The sequence below is a fragment of the Mobula birostris genome, chromosome 11, assembly GCF_030028105.1.
Source record: "Mobula birostris isolate sMobBir1 chromosome 11, sMobBir1.hap1, whole genome shotgun sequence".
NCBI lineage: Eukaryota > Metazoa > Chordata > Chondrichthyes > Myliobatiformes > Myliobatidae > Mobula > Mobula birostris.
The window spans coordinates 108,962,800-108,988,388 of record NC_092380.1 but is presented as its reverse complement, the minus strand read 5'-3'; the positions used below and the strand labels follow the sequence as shown (position 1 = coordinate 108,988,388).

General features: G+C 43.4%; 1 protein-coding gene across 3 annotated transcripts in view; it reads right to left on the bottom strand.

Annotated features, from left to right (window-relative positions):
• Positions 1–6,200: 6,200 nt before the first annotated feature.
• Positions 6,201–25,589, bottom strand: part of LOC140205303 (doublecortin domain-containing protein 1-like) — a 566,682-nt gene continuing 547,293 nt past the window's right edge. For 2 of the 3 annotated variants that reach the window (XM_072272825.1, XM_072272826.1), the window contains 3 exons: positions 19,640–19,749; positions 12,854–12,919; positions 6,201–8,749 (listed from right to left, as the gene is read on the bottom strand). In XM_072272825.1, coding sequence (XP_072128926.1) covers positions 12,863–12,919; positions 19,640–19,749 — 167 coding nt within the window. In that variant the 3' untranslated portion in view covers positions 6,201–8,749; positions 12,854–12,862. The remainder of the gene's footprint in view (positions 8,750–12,853; positions 12,920–19,639; positions 19,750–25,589) is intronic. The other variant, XR_011887817.1, reaches the window with a different exon arrangement.

The window sequence follows — 25,589 nt, the reverse complement described above, 5'->3', positions numbered from 1 at the left end:
GAGTGCCTACGGGATGCATTTTTGGAGCAGCTTGTACGAGAGCCCACCAGGGATAAGGCCATTCTGGATTTAGTGTTATGCAATGAACGGGATTTGATAAATGATCTTGAAGTAAAGGGGCTATTAGGAGGTAGTGACCATAATATGATAAGTTTTTATCTACAAGTTGAGGGGATAAGGGCAGATCAGAAGTATCAGTATTGCAGTTGAACAAAGGAGACTATGGAGCCATGAGGGAGGAGCTGGCCAAAGTTGACTGGTGGGATATCCTAGCAGAAAAGACAATGGAACAGCAATGGCAGGTATTCTTGGGAATAATGCACAAGATGCAAAATCAGTTCATCCCCCAGAGAAGGAAGGATTCAAAGGGGGGAAAGTGGCCACAGTGGTTGACAAAGGAAGTCAGAGATAGCATAGCATTAAAAAAGAAGTATAACAGACCTAAGGTGAGTGGGAAGACGGATGATTGGGAAATTTTTAAGGAGCAACAGAACTTAACTAAAAAGGCAATACGGGGAGAAAAAATGAGGTATGAACGCAAGCTAGCTAGGAATATAAAGGAGGATAGCAAAAGTTTTTTTAGGTATGTGAAGAGAAGGAAGATGGTTAAGAACAATGTTGGGCCCTTGAAGAATGAATTGGGAGGAATTGTTATGGGAAACAGAGAAATGGCAGACGAATTTAATAAGTACTTTGGATCTGTCCTCACTAGGGAAGACACAAGCAATCTCCCAGATGTATGGATGGGCCAAGGACACAGGGTAATAGAGGAACTGAAACAGATTGACATTAGGAAGGAAACGGTGTTGAGTAGACTGATGGGACTGAAGGCTAACAAATCCCCAGGTCCAGATGGTCTGCATCCTAGGGTACTAAAGGAGGTGGCTCTGGAAATTGCGGATGCATTGGTGATCATTTTCCAATGTTCCTTAGATTCAGGATCAGTTCCTGAGGATTGGTGAATGGCTAACATTATCCTACTTTTTAAGAAAGGAGGGAGGGAGAAAACAGAGAACTATCGCCCTGTTAGTCTAACATCAGTAGTGGGGAAGATGCTAGAGTCCATTATTAAAGATGAAATAGCGGCATATCTTGATAGCAGTGATAGGATTGGGCCGAGCCAGCATGGATTTACCAAGGGCAAATCATGCTTGACTAATCTCTTGGAGTTTTTCGAGGATGTAACCAGGAAGATAGACGCGGGAGATCCAGTGGATGTGGTGTACCTTGACTTTCAGAAGGCATTTGATAAGGTACCACATAGGAGATTGGTGGGTAAAATCAGAGCTCATGGCATTGGGGGGGGAGGATATTGACATGGATAGAAAACTGGTTGGCAGTTAGAAAGCAAAGGGTGGCAGTGAATGGGTGTTTCTCGGAACGGCAGGTGGTGACTAGTGGGGTGCCACAGGGCTCGGTATTGGGACCACAGCTGTTTACGATTTACGTCAATGATTTAGAGAAAGGCATTGTGAATAACATCAGCAAGTTTGCTGATGATACTAAGCTGGGTGGCAGTGTGACAAGTGATGAGGATGTTAGGAGAATTCAAGGTGACTTGGATAGGCTGGGTGAGTGGGCAGAAACTTGGCAGATGGCGGTTAATGTGAATAAGTGTGAGGTATTCACTTTGGGAGCAAGAACAGGAAGGCAGATTATTATCTGAACGGTGTGGAGTTAGGTAAGGGTGAAATACAAAGAGATCTAGGAGTACTTGTTCATCAGTCTCCGAAGGTGAATGAGCAAGTGCAGCAGGCAGTGAAGAAGGCTAATGGAATGTTGGCCTTTATTACAAAGGGAATTGAGTACAAGAGCAAGGAAATCCTTTTGCATTTGTGCAGGGCCCTGGTGAGACCACACCTGGAGTATTGTGTGCAATTTTGGTCTCCAGGGTTAAGGAAGGACATCCTGGCTATGGAGGAGGTGCAGCATAGGTTCACTAGCTTAATTCCTGTGATGTCTGGACTGTCTTATGCAGAGAGGTTAGAGAGACTGGGCTTGTACACGCTGGAATTAAGGAGATTGAGGGGGGATCTGATTGAGACATATAAGATTATTAAGGGATTGGACAAGATAGAGGCAGGAAATATGTTCCAGATGCTGGGAGAGTCCAGTACCAGATGGCATGGTTTAAGAATAAGGGGTAGGTCATTTAGGACAGAGTTGAGGAGGAACTTCTTCTCCCAGAGAGTTGTGGAGGTGTGGAACGCGCTGCCTCAGAAGGCAGTGGAGGCCAATTCTCTGGATGCTTTCAAGAAGGAGCTAGATAGGTATCTTATGGATAGGGGAATCAAGGGTTATGGGGACAAGGCAGGAATCGGGTATTGATAGTAGATGATCAGCCATGATCTCAGAATGGTGGTGCAGGCTGAAAGGGCTGAATGGTCTACTTCTGTACCTATTGTCTATTGTCTATTGTCTATTGAAAGGTTCAATAGATTAGGACTTTATTCCCTGGAGTGTAGGAGAATGAGGAGAGATTTGACAGACGTATACAAAATTATGAGTGACAGAGATAATGTAAATGCAAGCAGGCATTTTTCCACTGAGTTTGGGTGAGATAAGAACTAGAGGTCAGAGGTTAAAGGTGAAATGTGAAATACTGAAGGGGAACTTCTTCACTCAGTGGGTGGTGAGAATATGGAATGAGCTGCCATTGGAAGTGGTGTATGCAGATATGATTGCAATATTTAAAGAAGTTTGGTTGGGTACACGGATTGGAAAGATATGGAGGGCTATGGTCCCAGTGTAGTTCAATGTAATAGTTTGGTATGGACCTGTTTCTGTGTTGTAGGGTTATGTTTAGTGAAGTTTGTCCAGCTGGGACCACTTCTTTACGCGCAGCATACACAACATGCTGGATGAACTCAGTAAGTAAGGCAGCATCTATGGAAAAGAGTAAATAGTTGACATTTTGGGCCTAGTCCCTTCTTCATGACTGAGAAGGTAGGAGGAAGATGCCTGAATATAAAGGTGGGAGGCAGGGGAGAAAGGTTAGCTAGAAGGTGATAGGTGAAGCCAGGTGGGTGGGAAAGGGCAAGGGCTGGTGAGGAAAGAATCTGATGGGAGAGGAGAGGAGAGGACAATAGGAGAAAGGGAAGGAGGAGGGGACCCAGGTGGATGAGAAGAAGTGAAAGGTCAGAGTGGGGAATAGAGGAAGGCGGGGGAAATTTGTTCACTGGAAGGAGAAATCGATTTTCATGTCATCAAGTTAGAAGCTAGCCAGACAGAATATAAGGTGTTGCTCCTCCACCCTGAGGGTGGCCTCATCTTGGCACAAGCAGAGGCCATGGATCGTTACATTGGTGAAACTGCTTTGCAATGTGACGTGTCCTCTTCATGATATCACGTGGTCCAGTTTCAGCCCTGTCTACTGACATAAACCCACCTGCAAATGTTTCTTAAATACATTCTATTTACATTTAAGTGCAGCTGGCTTGATCTAAAATAAACACATTTAGACTTGTACTCTCCAGTATGAACCAGTAATTAAGTTAGTCTATGATTAAGGTACACACTGCCTCCCCCGGGCTAGTGCATATGAAATTACATCTAAACATGCCTCTGAGCTTTGAAGTTTGCTGTTTAACTCCTGACCAATAGTGTCAGGGAGGCAGAGACACTTTGATACTTGCACGTGGATCACAGAAAACAATTGCTCATCCCCTAGCCCCCTCTATAATGTTTCGAGTCTAGAGGCTTTCTAATTTGTGGAATTAATCTTTAATGAAATCAAACATCCCAGGACTCTTCTTAGCCAAGGAGGTAAAATTTGATCCCAAGCCACTGACTGAAATAACATTTTTCAAAAAATGCTTGTTCAAAGAAGTGGGCTTTAAGAGAAAGAAGATAGGGTTAGAATCCCAGAATGTTCCCAGGTCGTTTATGGTCAGGCCATTGGGAGGGAAGTACTGGAGCCTTAGGCCCTCCGCCCCATCATCAGGTTCGGGAACCATTGTTACCCTTCAACCATCAGGCTCCTGAACCAGCGTGGATAATTTCACTCACCTCGACGCTAGGCTAATTGTACAACCTATGGATTCACATTCAAGGACTCTTCATTATGATGAGAGGCATTGACCATGAGGATAGTCAGAGGCTTTTTCCCAGGGCAGAAATGGCTAACACGAGAGGGCACAGTTTTACGGTGTTTAGAAGTAGGTACAGAGGAGATGTCAGGGGTAAGTTTTTTACGCAGACAGTGGTGAGTGCATGGAATGGGCTGCCAGCAATGGCAGTGGAGGAGGATACGATAAGGTCTTTTAAGAGACTCCTGGATAGGTACATGGAGCTTAGAAAAATAGAGGGCTATGGGTAACCCCAGGTAATTTCTAAAATAAGTACATGTTCGGCACAGCGTTGTGAGCCGAAGGGCCTGTATTGTGCTGTAGGTTTTCTATGTTTCTAATTCATGTTCTCAGTGCTATTTATTAATTTATTTTTTTTTGTATTCGCACAGCTTGCCTTCTTTTGTACATTGGTTGTTTGCCAATTTTTGATTGTGTGTATTTTTTCATTAATTCTATCGTATTTCTTTATTCTATTGTGATGCCTGCAAGAAAATGAATCTCAAGGTTGTACATGGTATTTTGATATTTAATTTACTTTAAGCTTTGAGTTTTGAATCCTGGGCTTTGTTACCTTTAAGACTCAACTTGATGACCTATCCCCTCTTCCACTAGATGTCACTTCCCCTTGTGGGCCTTCCTCCAACTATTCAGCACAGCCCACAACCCATCCTCTCATTCAGCCTCACTCTCAATTTCTGTTCCTGCCCATTCTTTATCTCAAAGACCCTCACCTCAACACAAAACCCACCTTAATCTTCTACTGGCATTCGTGTAGTTGTCAGGTCTGGATTTAATTACCCAATATTTTCCTCAACAAAGAGATCATCTACTTCAGTCCCTATTCTATGTCAATCTGAAAGTGGCACAGTAGTGCAGTGGTTAGCACAATTGTTTTACAGCACCAATGATCACTGATAGGGGTTCAATTCCCACCGCTGTCTGTAAGTAGTCTGTACTTTCTCCCTGTGACTGCATGGGTTTCTTCCAGGTGCTCCAGTTTCCTCCCACAGTCTAAAAATATACAGGTCAGTGGTGGTGTTAGTGAGTTGTGGACATGCTGTATTGGCGTTGGAAGTGTGGTGACCCTTGTAGGCTCTCCCCAGAACATCCGCAGGGCAATGGAAATGGCTCACGAACATGTAATAAATAAATCTAAAAAATTAGAAGTCGAACTTTTGATCCTAGATTTGACTTCGAGAAAAGGTGGGATTCTTTTGCTCGTTATTATCATTTGATTTGAGTTAATTAAGATGGTCCTTTTCTGATGCTTGGGTATATAGATTTGGTTGGCAGATTGATGTCTTTTTTTAATGGAAGCTTGTATGGCGTATAGCTCCGGGTTTGTGCTCCAAATGGGTTTTTCCCCCCGTTTTTTTCTGTTATTAGGGTTTTTTTTCTGTTTTAGTTAGCAGAGGTTCTTTCTTTCTTTCTTTCTTTCTTTCTCTTTTCCATAAAAAAAAGCTTTAACATTTTGTTTTTTTATTATTATTGATATACGGTTCAGCCTGGTTGATAGTTTAACTCTTATTCTACATATGGATATGTTGTCTTGATTATTTTGATGTATTTTTCTCTGTTGTTGATTTTCAATAATAATTAATAAAAAGATTTAAAAATGAATAAATAAATCTGAATCTGAAGGTCTGCACTGTTCCTTGTTCTACAGTATAACCTGCATGAGTATCACAGCAACCGTTTTGAACAATATTACCACCTAATTCCATAACTTCTTAAGATTCAAATTACAATTTCAACCATTCCTTAGATATTTCAGTCCTACAGTCCCTCTACTGTCCACTCCCAATGGAGCTTTTTCAATCAGTTCAGCCCTAATTGGAGGACTGCCTCTCACTTTGGGTGCCACATTTTAGGGAGGATATTTCTGACTCAGTGTGGAGATTAGCAGGAACAGCTGGAGCAGGGGTTCCCAACTATTTTTACGCCATCGACCCCTACCACTAACCGAGGGCTCTGTGGTCCCCAAGTTGGGAACTCCTGATCTAGAGGGTAAAAGGACTTTAGCATTGTGGAGAGTAGAAATGGTGGAATTATGCAGAATGAAAATCAAAATATTCAATATATTATTGGAATTATTTTATTATTCTCATGTGTAATGAGATACGTGCTTGTTTTGCATGGTATCAGTACAGATGATCAGTGTATTGAGGTACGGCAAAGGAAAACGATGACAGAATACAGAATGAAGTGTTACAATTACAGAGAACATGCAATGCAGGCAGAGAATAAGGTGCAAGACCACAAGAAACTTGATTATGTGGTCAGGGGTTCGTTCATTCGTTATGTGCCATATCATATGACACGTGCGATCATAGTCTTTCCATGACCATGATTGTTCTTGGAAAATTCTTCCACAGAAGGCATTTGCCATTGTCTTCTTCTGGACAGTGTCTTCGCAAGACGCTAGCCTTTACCAACACTCTTCAGAGATTGTCTGCCTGGTGAAGGTGGTTGCATAACCAGGACTTGTGATATGCACGACCTGCTCATACGACCATGCACCACCTGCTTCCATGGCTTCACGTGACCCTGATGGGAGGGGGTAGTGGCTAAGCAGGTGCTATACCTTTCTAAAGAGTGACCTACCTACAAGCTAGTGGAGGGAAGGAGCACCTTACACCTTCTTTGGTAGAGATGTATCTCCACCACATCATCCAGTGGTCAAGGGTGACACACACAAAATGCTGGAGGAACTTTGCAGGTCAGGCAGTATCTATGGAAAGGAATAGAGTGAATGTTTTGGCCTAGACCCTTCATCAGGACTGGAAAGCAAGGGTGAAGAAGTCAGAATTCTGAAATGTTGACTCTTCGTTCCTCTCCATAGCTGCTGCTTTACCTACAGAATTCTCTTGTGTTTATGAGGTCAAGGGTCTATCTGATCATACTAGGGGACCATTCAATAGGCTTTTGTATCTTCTGCCTGATGGGAGGGCAGAAAATATATTTAGATAGGGTAAACAGGGAGAAACACCAAGCTAGGAGGTTAACAATTCAGGGATACATTGCCTGAAGAGGAAATCAAAACACTTCCCATCGCAAATTTCAATAACAGTATGATAAGGAAATAGTGTATGTCCTAAGTATGAGAGAATTAGACATGGGATTCAACAGAATAGTTTTTGTTTCCAAAGAGCCAGCAGGGAATCTTGGGGTGAAAAGGCTTCATTGTGCATGTAGGATACCTTGTTATATTCAGTGGGAACTGCCTGGGGAAGGGTGTTTGTCTGTTTAATATGGGTGAATTCAATTTTGTGTAATGAAGCGTAAAATGCTGGATGCAATCACAACTCAGGCAGAATTAACACTACATTTTGACAACTTTCTTTTATAATTCATTTCTCTCTCCATAGCTGTTGCCTGACCTGCTGAGTACTTGGACCATTTTGTGCTATTTCAAGTTTTTAACATCTGCAGTATTATGATTTTGAGTTACAGTTGTTGTTTTAAAGAATGCCCACTAATTGCTTTATTGGTTGGAAAATACTTTTCTTGGTTTTACTTCTGATAAATTCCCAGTTACTTATTTTGAAATTTAAACAAATCTTACACTTGGTAGTTACTTCCTTATCAGACTCAAGAATGGTTCAGATTAATTAATTTATTTATTTTTTTATTTATCACATGTACATCAAAACGTACAGTGAAATGTGTCTTTGCGTAACAGCCAACGCAAGCGAGAGATGTACTGGGGCACCCAGCAAGTGTCACCACACATTCAGATGCCAACATAGCATGCCCATAATGTTCAGCAGAACAACAGCAACAAAATAAAACAAACAGATTCTACAGATGCTGGAAATGTTGAGCAACGCACACAAGATGTTGGAGGAACTCAGCAGTTCAGGCAGCGTCTATGGAAATGAATAGATAGTCAACATTTCAAATTGAAAAGGTCGGGAGGGGAGGGGAAGGAGGCTAGCTGGAAGGAGATAAGTAAAGCTAGGTGGGTGGGAAGGTCAAGCCCTGGAGAAGAAGAACTCCTACAGGCAGTGAAGACAAGCTCCCAGGAAGAATACGTGGCTGTGGTAGCAGATCTGGTCGAAGAGTCAGAGATCAGGAGATCTCAGAGAGGGTGCAGTGAGAGAGGGTTTCACTGAACTCCCATTGAACAGAAGAAATAACCACAGCAAAGCAAGCCCCTTTCCTCCCACTCATTCACACAGACAGTCCTCCAGTTCCAGGAGGGACCACCTTCGGGCCCCCGCCTCCATTGGACCCATGGACTCAGAGGCATCAGGCCTCTAATTTCCCCAGTGATCTCACAGACCAACGACTTCAGGCATCTAGTTATACGATAAGATGGACTCTTGGCCTCAAAGTCTAGCTCATTATGATCTTGCACTTTATCATTTACCTGCACTGCATGTTTTGAGTAGCTTTTACACCTTGTTATACATTGTTAAGTGTTTTACCTTATTCTACCTCAATGTAATGATCTGATCTGTGTGACTAAAATGCAAGACAAGCTTTTCACTGTATCTTGGTACACGTGACAATAGTAACCCGATGCCAATAAAATCGTCCCACCCAACCGGTCTTCGCAGGTACTGCTTCATGATATTCATTAAACCAGGCAACATGATGATTCCAGGTATTCCTCTTGAATTGTTCATCCTTCATCATCAGTTCTTCTCTGGAGCTTGATTCTCTTGTGGTGACACCTTGAAGATGAAGGGAAGTTGAAAAGGTTGACAACAAGAATCCACTGCAATTTGGCAAATCCATTTTCTCATCAGGAAATCCTGGGCTTTAGTATTTGTATTAGGATAACCCCAAAGTCTTCAATGCAATCAGAAAATCAGGAATTAGAGTTATGCTTTAGAAATCGGTTACACAAAAAGCATGTGAACGGTTTTCAATCCTGTTACAGAAGACATGGTTGGCTGGAGTCAAGAGGTTCTGCTGGTGCTGGAAATCTTGAGCAACATGCAAACAATGTTGGAGGGCCTCAGTATATCAGGCATCATCAATGGAGGGAAAAGAACAATTGACATTTCAGGCCAAGACCCTTCACCAGGACTTCCTGATGGTCAATCTCAGCCCAACACCTTGACAGTTCATTTCCCTCCACAGGTGCTGCCTGACCTGTTGAGTTCCTCAAGGCATGGTTGACTATTATTTTATGACAACTGAAAGTATTATCACAAAGTACATTAAGGCATACAGTGAAATGCATCGCCATGGTTCCAGTGCCAACATAGTGTGCCCACAGCTCATTAACCCTAACCCTTATGTCTTTAGAATGTGGGAGGAAACTGGAGCACCCAGAGGAAAAAAACAGTCACCGGGAGAACATACAAACTCCTTACAGAGAGCAGCAGGAATTGAAACTCAATCGAATTACTGGCACTCTAAAGCACTGTGCTAACTGATAGGCAGCCGTACCGCCCGCAGAGGGTGGTGGGTATGTGGAATGAGCTGATAGACAAAATGGTGGAGGCATGCACAACTTCTATGTTTTTGGACAGGTACACAGAGAGAAAATATTTTAGAGGGATATGCGCCAAATACACGGAAATGGGACAAGTTGGGCTGTACTGATTCTAATCTCATCTGTCCAACCTTCCCTTGTCTTATTGCCCAGTGACCCTACAACTTATTCTCTCTCTCACATGGCCATGAACTTCATTTTAGACCAGAAAACAATAAGACATAGGAGCAGGTTTAGGCCCCTCCTCCACAATTCCATCATGGCTGATCTATTATCCCTCTCAATCCAATTCTCATGCCTTCTCCCCATAACCTTTGATGCCCTGACTCACCAAGAGCCTATCAAACTTTTCTTTAAATACTGTATACTCAGTGACATGGTCTCCACAGCCATCCATGGCAATGAATTCCACAGATTCACCACCCTCTAGCTAAAGAAGTTCCTTCTCATCTCTGTTGTAAATAGATATCCCTCAATTCTAAGGCTGAGTCCTCTGGTCCTAGACTCACCCATTATAAGAAACATCTTCTCCATATCCACTCTATATCTCAGTCTTTCAATATTCAATAGTTTTCAATGAGATCCCCCTCTCACTCTTATAAACTCCAGTGAATACAGGCCTGAGCTATCAAACACTCCTCATATGTTAACTCTTTCATTCCTGGAATCATTTTTGTGTACCTCCTCTGGACCCTCTCCAATACCAGCACATCTTTTCTTAGATAAGGAGCTTGATTTCTTGACTCAAGGTAACTTATAGCAGCCAGTTAACCTACCAGTGTATCTTTGGGATGTCTGAGGAAACTGGATTACCCAGGGAAAACTCATATGCTCACAAGTAGTACATCTATACAGACAATACCCAAAGTCAGCACTGAACCCAGGAGATATGTGGCAGAAGCACAGACTGTACCACTATGCCACCAAAATCATATTTCATTCTTATTTATGATAAACTTCTTAAGTCATACAAATAGCTATTGCCTCAATCTGAATCTTAAGCACATGAGATTCTGAAGATGCTGGAAATCCAGAGCAGCACACAGAAAATGCTGGTGGAACTCAGCAGGCCAGGGAGCATCTGTGGAGGGGAATAAGCAGTCAATGTTTCAGGCCGAAACCCTTCATCAGGAATATAGAACATAGACATAGAACAGTACAGCACAGTACAGGCCCTTCAGCCCACAATGTTGTGCTGACCCTCAAACCCTGCCTCCCATATAAGCCCCCACCTTAAATTCCTCCATATACCTGTCTAGCAGTCTCTTAAACTTCACTAGTGTATCTGCCTCCACCACTGACTCAAGCAGTGCATTCCATGCACCAACCACTCTCTGAGTAAAAAACCTTCCTCTAATATCCCCCTTGAACTTCCCACCCCTTACTTTAAAACCATGTCCTCTTGTATTGAGCAGTGGTGCCCTGGGGAAGAGGCACTGGCTATCCACTCTATCTATTCCTCTTATTATCTTGTATACCTCTATCATGTCTCCTCTCATCCTCCTTCTCTCCAAAGAGTAAAGCCCCAGCTCCCTTAATCTCTGATCATAATGCATACTCTCTAAACCAGGCAGCATCCTGGTAAATCTCCTCTGTACCCTTTCCAATGCTTCCACATCCTTCCTATAGTGAGGCGGAATATGTGAACTTTTACTTTGTTCCATTCCATTTAAGCCTCCCACAAAATAAATCTTTCTGCCTTCAAGATGTGGCTCAACATACAGATGGAATTGCGAAGACGGCTATATTTCATTTGGAGATTGAAGAAATTTGGTATGTCACCAAAGACTTTAGCAAATTTCCACAGATATACCGTGGAGAGCATTCTTACTGGTGGCATTAACATCTGGTATGGAGGGGCTATTGTACAGGATTAGAAAGCTGCAGAGGGTGTAACTCCATCATGAGCACTACCCTCCTCGTCATCAAGGATATCTTCAAAGATAATGGTTCAAGAAGGCAGCATTTATCATTCGAGACCCTTACCACCCAGAGTATGCCCTCTTCTCATTACTACCATCAGGGAGGAGATACAGAAGTCTGACAATGCTCTCTCAGTGTTTTAGGAACAGCTTCTTCTCTTCTGCTATCAGATTTCTGAACAGTCCATGAACACTACCTCATCATTCTGCTCTCTTTTCTGCATTATTTATTTATATTTATATTTGTTTTATATATTTTTTGTAACTTAACAGTAATTTTTAATGAATTGTACTGTACAGCTGCCACAAAACAACTAATTTTACGACACACGTCAGTGATAATAAATCTAATTTAGATTCTGGGATATAATTTGATTTTCTGGAAATTTGGGCAACACGATAGCACAGAAGTTAGCAGCTCCAGAGTCTCAGGTTCAGTCCTGACCTTGGGTGCTGTTTGGGTGGAGTTTGCGCGTTTTCCCCGAGACCCTTTGCTTCCCCCGAATGCTCCGTTTTGCTCCACATCCCGAAGGTGTGCTGGCTGACAGACTGATGCCTGAGTGTTAAGCTGGTGGTGAGGAAAATGATGTGGGTAGTATTGGGGGGAAGCAGCAATGGTCATAGAGATTCATAGAGTCATAGAGCTCTACAGCACACAAACAGACCCTTCATCCCATCTAGTCCATGCCAAACTATTATTCTGCCTAGTCCCATTGACTAGCATTTGGACTATATCCCCCCATGCTCCTCCCATCCACGTACCAAACATTTCTTAAATGTTTCAAATGAATCACCATCCACCAATTCTGCTGGCAGCGTGATCCACATTCTGACTGAAGAAGTTTCCCCCTTCAGATTCTCCATTAATATTTCACCTTTCACCCTTAACCTGTGACTTCGAGAACATGAGGATGGCGATGCGAGAGAGAAAATGGGATTAGTGTGGATGAGTGCTTGATACGATTACAGCTCGGGGTTTCATTCCAGCACCTTCTGTAGGGAGCTTTTTATGCTCTCCCCATGAATGCATTGGCTTTCTCTGGGTGTTCTGGTTTCCTCTCACATTGCAAAGACATACCAGCCAGTGGTTTAATTTGTCATTGCAAATTGTCCTGTGGTCAGGGTAGGGTTAAATAGGTGGGTGGTGCAGCTGTTAGGCAGCAAGGGCCCTGTTGTGCATTGTGTCTCTAAATAAACAAAATAAATAAAAATAATTGGTCTGGACGTGTTGGGTCATAGGTACCATTTCCATAGCGTATGACCCTGTGACAATGAACGGGCATTTCTCCAATCCTTCAGTTATAACATGCTGAGAAACGTGATTGTTATAGCTGATTAATGGCAGATGAAAGCACTAACAGTTTCATTAGGATATAATTAAGGCAGAAGATTTATTGTGATTAGCTGCTTACCTGTCTTGTTCATTCATTAATATCTCTGCCTGGGAGAAGGGCCAGAAATGGGCTGGGAGCCTCAGCCTGTGAGTGTAAAAAGCACACAGGGTAAGAAATATATCAGAACACAGCTGCTGAAAGACTAATATTTTCTTATGAAGTTTCTCTCAAATCGACAGATTGATCTATTTAGAGATAAAGTATCAGAATTGGGTTTAATACCACTAGCATCTGTCATGAAATTCATTGTTTTGAGGCAGCACTGCATTGCAATACATAACAATGTACATATATTTAAAAAACTAAATTGATTAAGTAGTGCAAAAGAGAAAAACAATGGTAAGGTAGTGGTCATGGGTTCAATGTCCATTCACAAATCTGATGGCGGAGGGGAAGAAGCTGTTCCTGAAACACTCAGTGTGTGTCTTCAGGCTCCTGTACCCCTCCCTGATGGCAGCAATGAGAAGAGGGCATGTCCTGGATGATCGGGGCCCTTAATGATGGATGCCACCTTTTTGAGGCATTGCTCCTTGAAGATGCGCTGGACGCTGGGGAGACTAGTGCCCATGATGGAGCTGACGGAGTTCTCAACTCTCTGCGGCTTGTTTTGATCCTGTGCAGTGGTTCCCACCACACCAGACGGTGATGCAGCCAGTTAGAATGGTCCCCGTGGTACATTTGTGGAATAGCATGGAATAGTCCCTCCAGACCCCTCAAGCTGCACGACCCAGCAAGCCCTGACAATCCTGATGTAACCCTAACCTAACCACAGGACAATTTACCATGACCAATTAACTAACCTGGTACGTCTTTGGATAGTGGGAGGGAACCGAAGGACCCAGAGAAAAGCCACACATTCCATGGGAAGGACGTACAGACTCCTTACAGAGGGCACTAACACTGAACTCTGAACTCCGATACTCTGAGCTGTAATACCGTCGTGCTGACCACTACGCTAACATGGGCGCCCACGGTAGTGAAAAGGTTAACGTAGATGGGAAGAATGGACAGATGGAACATACCGTAGGGAAGTGTATGGTCATGCACTTCGGTAGAAAGAATAAAGGTGTAAACTATTATTTAAAAGGGGAGAAATCAGAAGCACAAAGGGACTTGGGAGTCCACGTGCAGGATTCCCTAAAGGTTAACTCACAGGTAGAATCGATGGTAAGGAAGGCAAATGCAATCTTAGCATTCATTTCGAGAGGACTAGAATATAAAAGCAAGGATGTACTGTTGAGGATTTCTCAGACACTTGTCAGTCTGCACTTGGTGCACAGTGAGCAGTTTCCGGCCTCTTATCCAAGAAAGGGTGTGCTGGCATTGGAGAGGGTCCAGAGGAGGTTCACGAAAATTATGCCAGGAATGAAAGGGATAATGTATGTGAAGCGCTTGATGGCTCTGGGCCTGCACTGACTGGCATTCAGAAGAATGAGGGGGATCTCATTGAAACTTATCAAATATTGTAAGGGCTAGATAGAGTGGATGTGGAGAAGATGGTCCAAAAACGGTGTGGTCCAGGACGAGAGGAGAAGCCTCAGGATACAAGGACATCCCTTTAGAACGGAGACGAGGAGCAGTTTCTTCATCCAGAGGGTGATGAATCTGTGGAATTCATTGCCACAGATGGCTGTGGAGGCCAAGTCATTAGGTATATTTAACGTCAATTTTGGTAGGTTCTTGATTAGTGAGGGTGTCAAAGGTTATGGAGAGAAGACAGGAGAATGGGGTTGAGAGGGATAATAAATCAGCCGTGATGGAATGGCAGAGCAAACTTGATTGGCAAATGGGTTATTTCTGCTCCTATATCTTGAGGCATTATAGAAACATAGTACAGATGTCTAAATGACGTATTTTATTTTGTTTTTCTGCTGCTTTTCAGGGCAGTCTGATATTCCCTCTTCAGTACTGAGCTAGCATTACACCACCACGGTGCCATTTTCCAAAGAAACTTCAACCAAGATTCTGTCTCCCCACTCAGGAAAAAATAAAATTTCCCCCAGCAATACTTTCCAGAAGAGCGCTTGAGATCTCCGAGTGCTGACCCATACATCAACAAAACGACGGGAATGATTTGGTTGTTTTGACAGTATTTGTTGTGTAACAAGTGCATAATATGTTTCCTTTATTACAGAAGTATCTGGCTGGAATTTTAATGTACTGTGAAGGCTCCCAGAGACTCCCAGAGAGGCTAGAAATGTAAATATTTAGATAGAAGACAGTAGAATTATGATCCCCAGCTACTTTGTTTGAAGTTAAACAAGGTTAGATTTCTGGAAGGAATCTCTATTTTCTGAGGAGGTTGAAGAGAGCTGGACGATGCATCCAATCTCACCTCATTCTACAGATATGCAATAGAGAGCATCCTGGCAAGATGCATTGCTGCATGATATGGAAACTTCACTGCAGTGTACAGGAGGATTCAATACTGCTGAATGCATCACTGGCACCAGCCAACCTGCCATCAAGGATGTACAGGATATATAGAGAAGTGCCAGGAACGGGCCAGTGACATCATGAAGGATCCCACCCACCCTGCCCGTGGACTGGTTGTCCCACTCCCATCAGGGAGGAGGCTACGAAGCATCCACAACAGGACCACCTGACTCAGAAACAGTTACTCTCCCCAACAGAAAGGCTGATCAACAGCTCTGCCCATTAACCCACCCCAAGCACCATTACTTTATACGTAACACGCTGGAGGAACTCAGCAGGTCGGACAGCATCCGTGGAAAAGATCAGTCGACTTTTCGGGCTGGAACCCTTCGTCAGGACCAATGTCGACTGATCTTTTCCACGGATGCTACCTGACCTGCTGAGTTCCTCCAGCATGTTGTGAGTGTTCTTTGACCCCAGCATCTGCAGAGTATTTTGTGTTTACCATTACTTTATCAAATCCTGTCAGTCACCTTATGAACAGACACTCCTATACCTAGCTTTATGGGTAAACAATCAATCTATATATATATATTCTTATAGATTTATATTTATTGTGTTTTCTTTTATTATTATTGAGTTCTTTATCTTACTGTGTTTTTTTTGTGTTGCATTGGCTCGGGAGTAACATTTATGCCACTTACCTTTACACTTGTATACTGGAAATGACATTAAACAATCTAGAATCTATTACATGGAAGGAGGGAGAACGTGGGAGAATTCTATCCACATGCATAAAGACTTGGAATGGAATCTGCTCTGCATCTCACTCACTACAAGAAGCCACAGAGAAACAATCCTGCTGAAGGATCTCGGCACAGAACATTGATTATTTCTTCACTTCTATAGATGTTGCCTGACTTGCTTAGTTCTGCCCACATTTTGTGTGTGCTGCTCTGGATTTCTAGCATCCAGAGAACAACTTCTGCTTTTGAGAAACTGCGCAGAATTGTGGACACAGCTCGGCACATCTTGGAAACCAGCCCTCTCCTCCACAGGTTCTGTCTATCCTTCCTGCTGCCTCAGTAAAGCAATCAACATGGTCATTCTCTTTTTCCCCCTTCCCCCCACCTCACCCAGCAGAAGATACAAAAGCCTGACAGCATGTACTAGTAGGCTCTGAAAGAGGCAGCGTTAGAGATTGTGGAGGCATTAGAAATGATCTTTCAAAAATCATTGGACTCTGGCATGGTGCCAGAGGACTGGAAAATTTCAAATGTCACTTCACTCTTTAAGAAAGGAGGAAGGCAGCAGAAGGGAATTTATAGATCAGTTAGCCTGACCTCAGTGGTTGGGAAGACGTTGGAGTCGTTTGTTAAGGATGAGGTGATGAAGTGCTTGGTGACACAGGACAAGATAGTACAAAGTCGGCATGGTTTCTTTCAGGGAAAATCCTGCTTGACGAACCTGTTGGAATTCTTTGAGGAGATTTCATGTAGGATAGATAAAGGGGATGCAGTGGATGTTGTATATTTGGACTTTCAGAAGGCCTTTGACAAGGTACCACACATCAGGCTGCTTACCAAGTTAAGAGTCCGTGGTATTACAGGAAAGTTACTAACATGGTTAGAGCATTGGCTGATTGGTAGGAGGCAATGAGTGGGAATAAAAAGATCCTTTTCTGGTTGGCTGCCAGTGACTAGTGGTGTTCTGCAGGGGTCAGTGTTATGCTGTATATAGATTCCTTTTATGCTGTATATAAATGATTTAGATGATGGAATAGATAGCTTTGTTGCCAAGTTTGCAGATGATATGAACATTAGTAGAGGGGCAGGTAGTGTTGAGAAAACAGATAGGATGCAGAAGGATTTAGACAGATTAGGAGAATGGGCAAGAAAGTGGCAAATGAAATACAACGTTGGGAAATGCATGGTTATGCACTTTGGTAGTAGAAATAAATGTACGGACCATTTTCTAAATGCGGAGAAAATCCAAAAATCTGAGATGCAAAGGGACTTGGGAGTCCTTGTGCAGAACACCCTGAAGGTTAACTTGCAGGTTGAGTCAGTGGTGAGGAAGGCAAATGCCATGTTAGCATTCATTTCAAGAGGTCTAGAATACGAGAGCAGGGATATGACGCTGAGGCTTTATAAGGCACTGGTGAGGCCTCACCTTGAATATGGTGAACAGTTTTGGGCCCCTCATCTTAGAAAAGATGTGCTGGCAATGGAGAGGGTCCAGAGGAGGTTCACAAGAATGATTCCAGGAATGAAAGGGTTATCATTGGAGGAACGTTTGATGGCTCTGGGTCTGTACTTGCTGGAATTCAGAAGGATGAGCGGGGATCTCATTGAAACCTTTCAAATGTTGAAAGGCCTAGACAGAGTAGATGTGGAAAGGATGTTTCCCATGGTGGGAGAGTCTAGGACAAGAAGGCACAGCCTCAGGATGGAGGGGCGCCCTTTCAAGCAGAGATGCAGGGAAATTTCTTTAGCCAAAGGGTGGTGAATTTGTGAAATTTGTTGCCACATGCAGCTGTGGAGGGCTGTATTTGAGGCAGAGATTGATAGGTTCTTGATTGGACATGGCATCAAAGGTTATGGGGAGAAGGCCAGCTACTGGGGTTGAGGAGGAGCTAGAAAAAAAGGATCAGCCATGATTGAATGGCGGAGCAGACTCGATGGGCCAGATTCTGCTCCTATGTCTTATGGTCTTATGGGTCAAGGACAACTCCTAACCCACTGTTATCAGATTAGACTCTTGAATAGACCTCGTGTTCAATAAGATAGACTCTTGGTCTCTCAATCTACCTCATTATGATCTTGCACTTTATTGTTTACCTGCACGTCACTTTCTCTTCAGCTTTTAAACTTTACTCTGCATTGTTATTGTTTTACCTTGTTCTACGTCAATGCACTGTGTAATCATTTGACTATATCAGGTTCAACTTTTTTCACTATTTACATTATATATATTAGGTATTTGCTGTGGTGTGTTGCTGCAGCATGCAACAAAAAACAACGTTCAGCTATTATAGAGAATAAAAAATTATAAAAAAATTAACCTAGGGGTTCACACATGGATATGGAATAAAGTACATATAAATACTGTACATAAATACCACCATGTATTTACAATGTAAACAGCATTATAAAAACGAATTTAATGTGGTAACAGTGCAGTGTAGTGATGGGGTATTAGGTGGAGACGGGGTGAGACGGGGATCAAATTAACTGATTAATCAGTTAACTGGCTGTGAACAGTATGTAAGACAAACTTCTCACTATCTCTAGGTACATGTGGCAATAACAAACCAATTCCAATACAACTATTCCTTCAGAAGAGTCCCATTCTCTTTTGATAAGGAATTAGGATGGAGACAGATTCTGACTTTATTCTGGACCCTGGAGTTTATTTTATTCCAGAATTGGACCCGTTCAGCAGCTTTAGCTAATGTGAAGTCTTCAAAATTGAAAATACCCTACTCTAGATCTCAGAAATGTTCTGAAGTTAGGCTGAGATGCCCCGTGCTAGTGGCCAAGACTCTACAATTCATGTTCTCTGCATTATTTATCAATTTGTACAGATTGTCTTCCTTTGCACACTGTTTTTTGTCAGCCTTAGTTTATGCATGGATTTTTTCAAAATTTTATCGTATTTGTTTTTTCCTGTAAATGCCTCCAAGAAATTGAATCTCAGCGTGGACACATAACCTATAATAAATCTACTTTGACGTTTAATTACCTTTATATTTTATTTTACAAAAGTGGAATAGGCCCTTCTGACCCTTTGAACCATGCTGCTCCAATGACCCCCATTTAACCCCAACCTAATCGTGAGACACATGACCACAATCATCATGAGGAAACGCTGGAGATAAATTGGACACTTGATGAGAAGAGAGGCTAACTCCATCATCAAGGCAACACTTCACTGGACCCCTGAAGAGTGGAAGAAACGTGGGAGACCAAAGACAACTTGGCGCCATACCATAGAGGGACCCTGAACCACACCTGGGGCACAATAGAGAAGATGGCCAAGGACAGACAGAGACGGAGGACCTTCATTGCTGCCCTAATTGCCAGTGGTGTAACAGGAACTTGATGATGAATTGTGGGACAATTTACAATCAATTGACCTACCCTGGTACATCTTTGGACTGTGGGAGGAAACAGGAGCTCCTGGAAAAAAGTCACGCATTCCATGAGGAGGACGTACAAAGACTCCTTACAGGGGATGCTGTAATAGCATCATGTTAACCGCTACGCAACTGTGGTGAGAACCCTTAACGGAATATGAACCCTTGGTTGGTGTGTATAAGATTTAACGGATTAGTGTTGTACATTTGAAAAACTGTTTAAAGTTCCCTTGTTCCTAACACAGCAAACAATTTCAGATCAGTCACTTCCTGTAGCAGGAATTCCCTACCTGTGATTTGAGGTTTATTCCTGATTTAATAACGATGTTGGTGACATCTTGCCCATATTCTTTCCGCATTCTTGCATAGTTGGCTCTGATCTCCACTCTCTGGCGGCTCTCTGGAGGAAGAATCTGGAGGTCAATAAATGCAGCTATTGTCCATTGCAAACCCTCGAGAGGTCTGCCCATAAACCAGAGGTGCAGACAATGGAAGCATCTACAGACCACTGATGACCTGCTGGGAAATCCACTCCATGGCCACTTCATTAGGTATCTCCTATACCTAGTAAAGTGACCAGTGAGCATATGTTCATGGTCTTCTGCTGCTGTAGCCCATCCACTTCAAGGTTTGATTTGTTGTGCATTCAGAGATGCTCTTCTGCACACCACTGTTGTAACATGTTGTTATTTGAGTTACCATTGCATTCATGTCATCTTGAACCAGTCTGGCCATTCTTCTCTGACCTCTCTCATCAACAAGGTCCACAGAAATGCCACTCACTGGATTTTATTTTGTTTCTCGCACCATTCTCTTTAAACTCCACAGACGGCTGTGGAGGCCAAGTCATGGGGTATTTTTAAAGGGGAGGTTGATAGGTTTTTGATTAGTAAGTGCATCAAAGGTTTCGAGGAGAATGCAGGAAAATGGGGTAGAGAGGGATAATAAATCAGTCATGGTGGAAAGGAAGAGCAGATTCGGTGGGCCAAATGGCCTAATTCTGCTCCTGCATCTTATGGTCATAAGATGTTATTTTAGTGGAAACAAATCTGGTGATGTTCCTTTCATGTTCAACAGTCTGGAAAGTTGAGGAGGAAGTCGGGTGATGCTGAAAATCTGCTTTGGACTTCAAAAGTTAGGGGTTCAAGAATCAACGTACGTACTCTCAGTGGCCACTTTATTAGTGGTACCTCCTGAAACTAATAAGGCAGCCACTGAGCGTATGTTCATGGGCTTCTGCATCCTAGCCCATCCACTTCGAGGTTCTGCATGTTGTGAATTCAGAGATGCTCTTCTGCACACCACTGTTATAACGCGTGGTTATTTGAGTTACTTACGCCTTCTGTCAGCTTGAACCAGTCTGGCCATTCTCCTCTGACTTCTCTCATTAACAAGACATTTCTGCCCACAGAATTGTCGCTCACTGGATGTCTTTTAGTTTTTTGCACCATTCTCTGTAAACTCTAAAGTCTGCTGTGCGTGAAAATCCCAGAAAATTAGCGGTTTCTGAGATACTCAAACCACCCTGTCTGGCACCAACTATCATTCCATGGTCAAAGTCACTTAGATCACATTTCTTCCCCATTCTGAAGTTAGGCCTGAACAGCAACTGAACCTCTTGACTATGTCTGCATGCTTTTAGGCATTGAGTTGCTGCCACGTAATTGGCTGATTAGCTATTTGCATTAATGAGCAGGTGTACCTCATAAAGTGGACATTGAGTATATAGTTCCTGTCAGCATAAACCATAGCATAAATCCCACATTTCTAAAGCAAATAGTTTGAATTTAAATTAAATTCAGATATCTGTAGAGATTTAATCAGGTATCCACAGGCAATCTCTTTAGTACCACATAAATAACAACAATCCACATTCATATTATTGAAATAGTATTACAACACAGAAGTCTATCAGGTTGTATCACCTTTCCCCATGGTGACCATTGGATTTAAAGTTGTTCCACAGAATTTTGAATTTGCTTTCTATGTCACCTTTCACCTACATCACACTGGAGGTTTTTGAGAGAAATTAGATCTACATCAAGAGGGTTTCTGGAACACGTTGTATAGACTTGGAACACAGTATATAATTGTTACTTCAAGAGAACCACACCTTTGTTGTGGTTTGGAGGCTTGCGTGCCTCAATGACCTGGAGAGCTATGTTGGCTGGAGTCAGGGCTTTGTGTGTTGGCTCTTGGTAGGGTCACCCATGCCAGATAGGTCAAAGAGGAAAGGCCAGACTAAGAGTGGTCCACCTGTCCTCCAGTTCAGTGCTAATAATTCCGACTGGTAAAACAAATCGTCGTGGAAACAATAATGAAGAAGCCTTCTGCATCTGAGTGTGACGGTATTCCTGAGAACCCTCCTGGAACTTACATAGAATAGAACAGCACATTACAGGCCCTTCGGCCCACAATGTTGTGCTGACCCTCAAACCCTGCCTCCCATATAACCCCCCACCTTAAATTCCTCCATATACCTGTCTAGTAGTCTCTTAAACCTCACTAGTGTATCTGCCTCCACCACTGACTCAGGCAGTGCATTCCACGCACCAACCACTCTCTGAGTAAAAAACCTTCCTCTAATATCCCCCTTGAACTTCCCACCCCTTACCTTAAAGCCATGTTCTCTTGTATTGAGCAGTGGTGCCCTGGGGAAGAGGCGCTGGCTATCCACTCCATCTATTCCTCTTATTATCTTGTACACCTCTATCATGTCTCCTCTCATCCTCCTTCTCTCCGAAGAGTAAAGCCCTAGCTCCCTTAATCTCTGATCATAATCCATACTCTCTAAACCAGGCAGCATCCTGGTAAATCTCTTCTGTACCCTTTTCGATGCTTCCACATCCTTCCTATAGTGAGGGGACCAGAACTGGACACAGTACTCCAAGTGTGGCCTAACCAGAGTTTTATAGAGCTGCATCATTACCTCGCGACTCTTAAACTCTATCCCTCGATTTATGAAAGCTAACACCCCATAAGCTTTCTTAACTACCCTGTCCACCTGTGAAGCAACTTTCAGGGATCTGTGGACATGTACCCCCAGATCCCTCTGCTCCTCCACACTACTAGATATCCTGCCATTTACTTTGTACTCTGCCATGGAGTTTGTCCTTCCAAAGTGTACCACCTCACACTTCTCCGGGTTGAACTCCATCTGCCACTTCTCAGCCCACTTCTGCATCCTATCAATGTCTCTCTGCAATCTTTGACAATCCTCTACACTATCTACAACACCACCAACCTTTGTGTCGTCTGCAAACTTGCCAACCCACCCTTCTACCCCCACATCCAGGGACATGGCTGATAGTAGTGAAAAACGAGAGGAAGCGACTAAAATGATGAAGGAAGCCCTGAACACCGCCAGGGATGGAGGACCTTCATTGCTGCCTGAAACACCAGCGGCGTAACATGTATTCAGAATCAGAATACAACGGTTAAGCTACTGGAGGATGGATGTTTCACAATATTATTATTATATTTCTATTTTCTTCTTTTCTCTTCTTTTCTCATGCTGTCTGTTTGATAGTCTTTGTTTATATACAGCTTTTCACAAATTCTACTGCAATTTTTTATTTTCCTGTAACTGTCTGCAAGAAAATTCATCTCAGGCTAGTTTATGGTCACATATACATATTTCGACATACACTCTCAACTTGTTTATGAGAACATAAACTGGTGATTCAGAGACACGACCCACTGTTGCTGATCTTGAAACATGAGGACTGAGAAATACACCACTTTAACTGGGGTACCGTAGAGGTTCAGGCACAGGCAAACATACAGCAGCCAGGAGAATTTTTAGAAGCGTGGTTCTCTTCTGATAGCCCTGCAAACAAACATATCAAAACAGATGCCATCTATGAACCCCTAAGAAACACAGAAATGTGAGCTAACAGAATTCAAAGGTCAGCTGAAGGGGTAGCCAATCAGGACTGAGGTAATCGAATGGTGGGGGGGCTATATAAACGTGAGCACTCTCAGAGAGAAACACCAAAAACCACACACTATGGATGTCACCTCGCCTGGTGATGGAACGCCTGCAAGCTAATTGCCAAGCTCAGCGAGCATCACAGCATCAAACTTTGGTAATAAATTTACTTTGAAGTTTGAACGCACAGCATCACCTTGCCTCAAAGAGAGAATTCCTATCCACTAAGCTCAACTCACCAGTCTCTAGCATGATAGAATCATCTCTGAGGGGGAAGAGACCGTGGGCACTAGGCTCTCATCTGCGGCTCGAGTAGCTGTTTGCATGTCACAACAAGTGACGGGTGGGCTAAGCCAGGTGAGGGTAGCCGGTGGCCTCATACCCCGATGAGATAGGGACATGTCTGTCCTATCATGTGACGTCGGTTCCAGCAGGCTGGGCAGATGAGATCCACAGTGAGATCCAACGGCCTGGAAGGTGGTTCTGCAACGCTCCATGAGAGCGAAGGGCATGACAAGGCACAAAAGACCTCACGGTCATCCACCGCGAAGACTCCAGCTGGGATGACTACGTGCACCACTGGAGCTGGACATCCAAGGTTGAGAGAGTGGAACTGTCCCAGTGCAATGGCTTTTCCACGTTAAAAACTCTCCCGCACAGGTGTCTACTGTCATCGGTGAATACAACGGACATCCAATCAAACAGTAGCAACAGGAGCAGAAGAATGACCACCGTTCCTTTGACCTGTTCTGCTTTTCATCGTAACAGTGGTTTACCAGGATGCTGCCTGGATTAGAGGGCGTGTGCTATAACAAGAGGCTGGACAAACTTGGGTTGTTTTCTCGAGAGCAGTGGAGGCTGAGGGGAGATCTGACAGAGGTTTATAAGATTATGAGAGGCATAGATTAGAGTAACAGACAGTATCTCTTTCCCAGGGTTGAAATGTCTAATACCAGAGGGCATGCATGTAAGGTAGGGGGAGAGGGTTGAATTCAAAGGAGATTTGAGGGACAGGTTTTTTACAGAGCGGTGGGTACCTGGAATGTGCTGCCTGGGGTGGTGGGAGAGACAGAAACATCTGAGACTTTTAAAAGACTTTTGGATGGAGCTATAACTAGAGGTCATGGGTTAAGGGTAAAAGGTGAAATGTTTAAGGGGAACATGAGGGGAAACCTTCGCTCAGAGGGTTGTGAGAGTGTGGAATGAGCTGCCAGCACAAGTGGTGCATGCAAACACTATTTCATCGTTTGAGAAGTTTGGATAGGTACATGGGAGGGCTATGGTCCCAGTGCAGGTGAATGGGACTAGGCAGCTTACATAGTTCAGCATGGAATAGATGTGCTGAAGGGTCTGTTTCTGTGCTGTACGTTTCTATGACTCTATGACATTTAGATTGGTACATGAATATGAGGAAAATGGAAGGATGTGTAGGCAGAAGAGATTAGTTTAGTTAGCCAGTTGTTTCTAATTTAATTGGTTTGCTACAACATTGTGGGCTGAAGGGCCTGTTCCTGTGCTATAAGGAAGGAGGAGAAGATGGAGACGCAATGCAGCGCGCACGGCCATTCCAAATGATATCGATATGTGCAACTAGCGGTTCCATACACAATCCGGATTTGATGGAGACAGCCGTGTGAAGCGCAGAGGAACATCTGGAGTAACTTCTGAAATGCCTGCTTCGCTGCCGCTGCTACTGTGCGATCGAGAATCTCCGGAGACAAAGGCCCCAAATCCTCGGCTTTGCGTTTCGCCTGTTGCCGGGGTCGGGGTCGAAGCGCTCGGCAGAGATGGTGCTCGGTGCTCGGTGTCAGAGAGCTGGTCGGAGGCTCGGAGTTTTCGGACGGACTCGAGTCGGACTGTGGTCGATGCTTCCGGGATGCTGCACCGGCAAGTTGGCGGCGCTGGAGGTTCACCGTCTGCATGAGATGATGGGACTTTCGAGAGACTTTGAGACTTTTACTGTGCCATGGTCTGTTCTTATCAAATTACGGTATTGCTTTGCACTGTTGTAACTATATGTTATAATTATGTGGTTTTTGTTAGTTTTTATGTTGGTTTGTCATGTGTTTTCATTATATCATTCTGGAAAAACATTTTATCATTTCTTAATGCATGCATTACTAAATGGCAATAAAAGGGGACTGTGTGTCCTCATAATCGTAATGTTCAATGGTCAGTCACGGCTAATTCCCTACCTCAGTACCATCTTCTACTTTCTTCCCTTAACACCTGATGCTTTCTGTGTCTAAAAATCCATCTGTCTCCTTAAAAACACTCATTGTGTGCAACTTTCTGTGGTAGCAAATTTC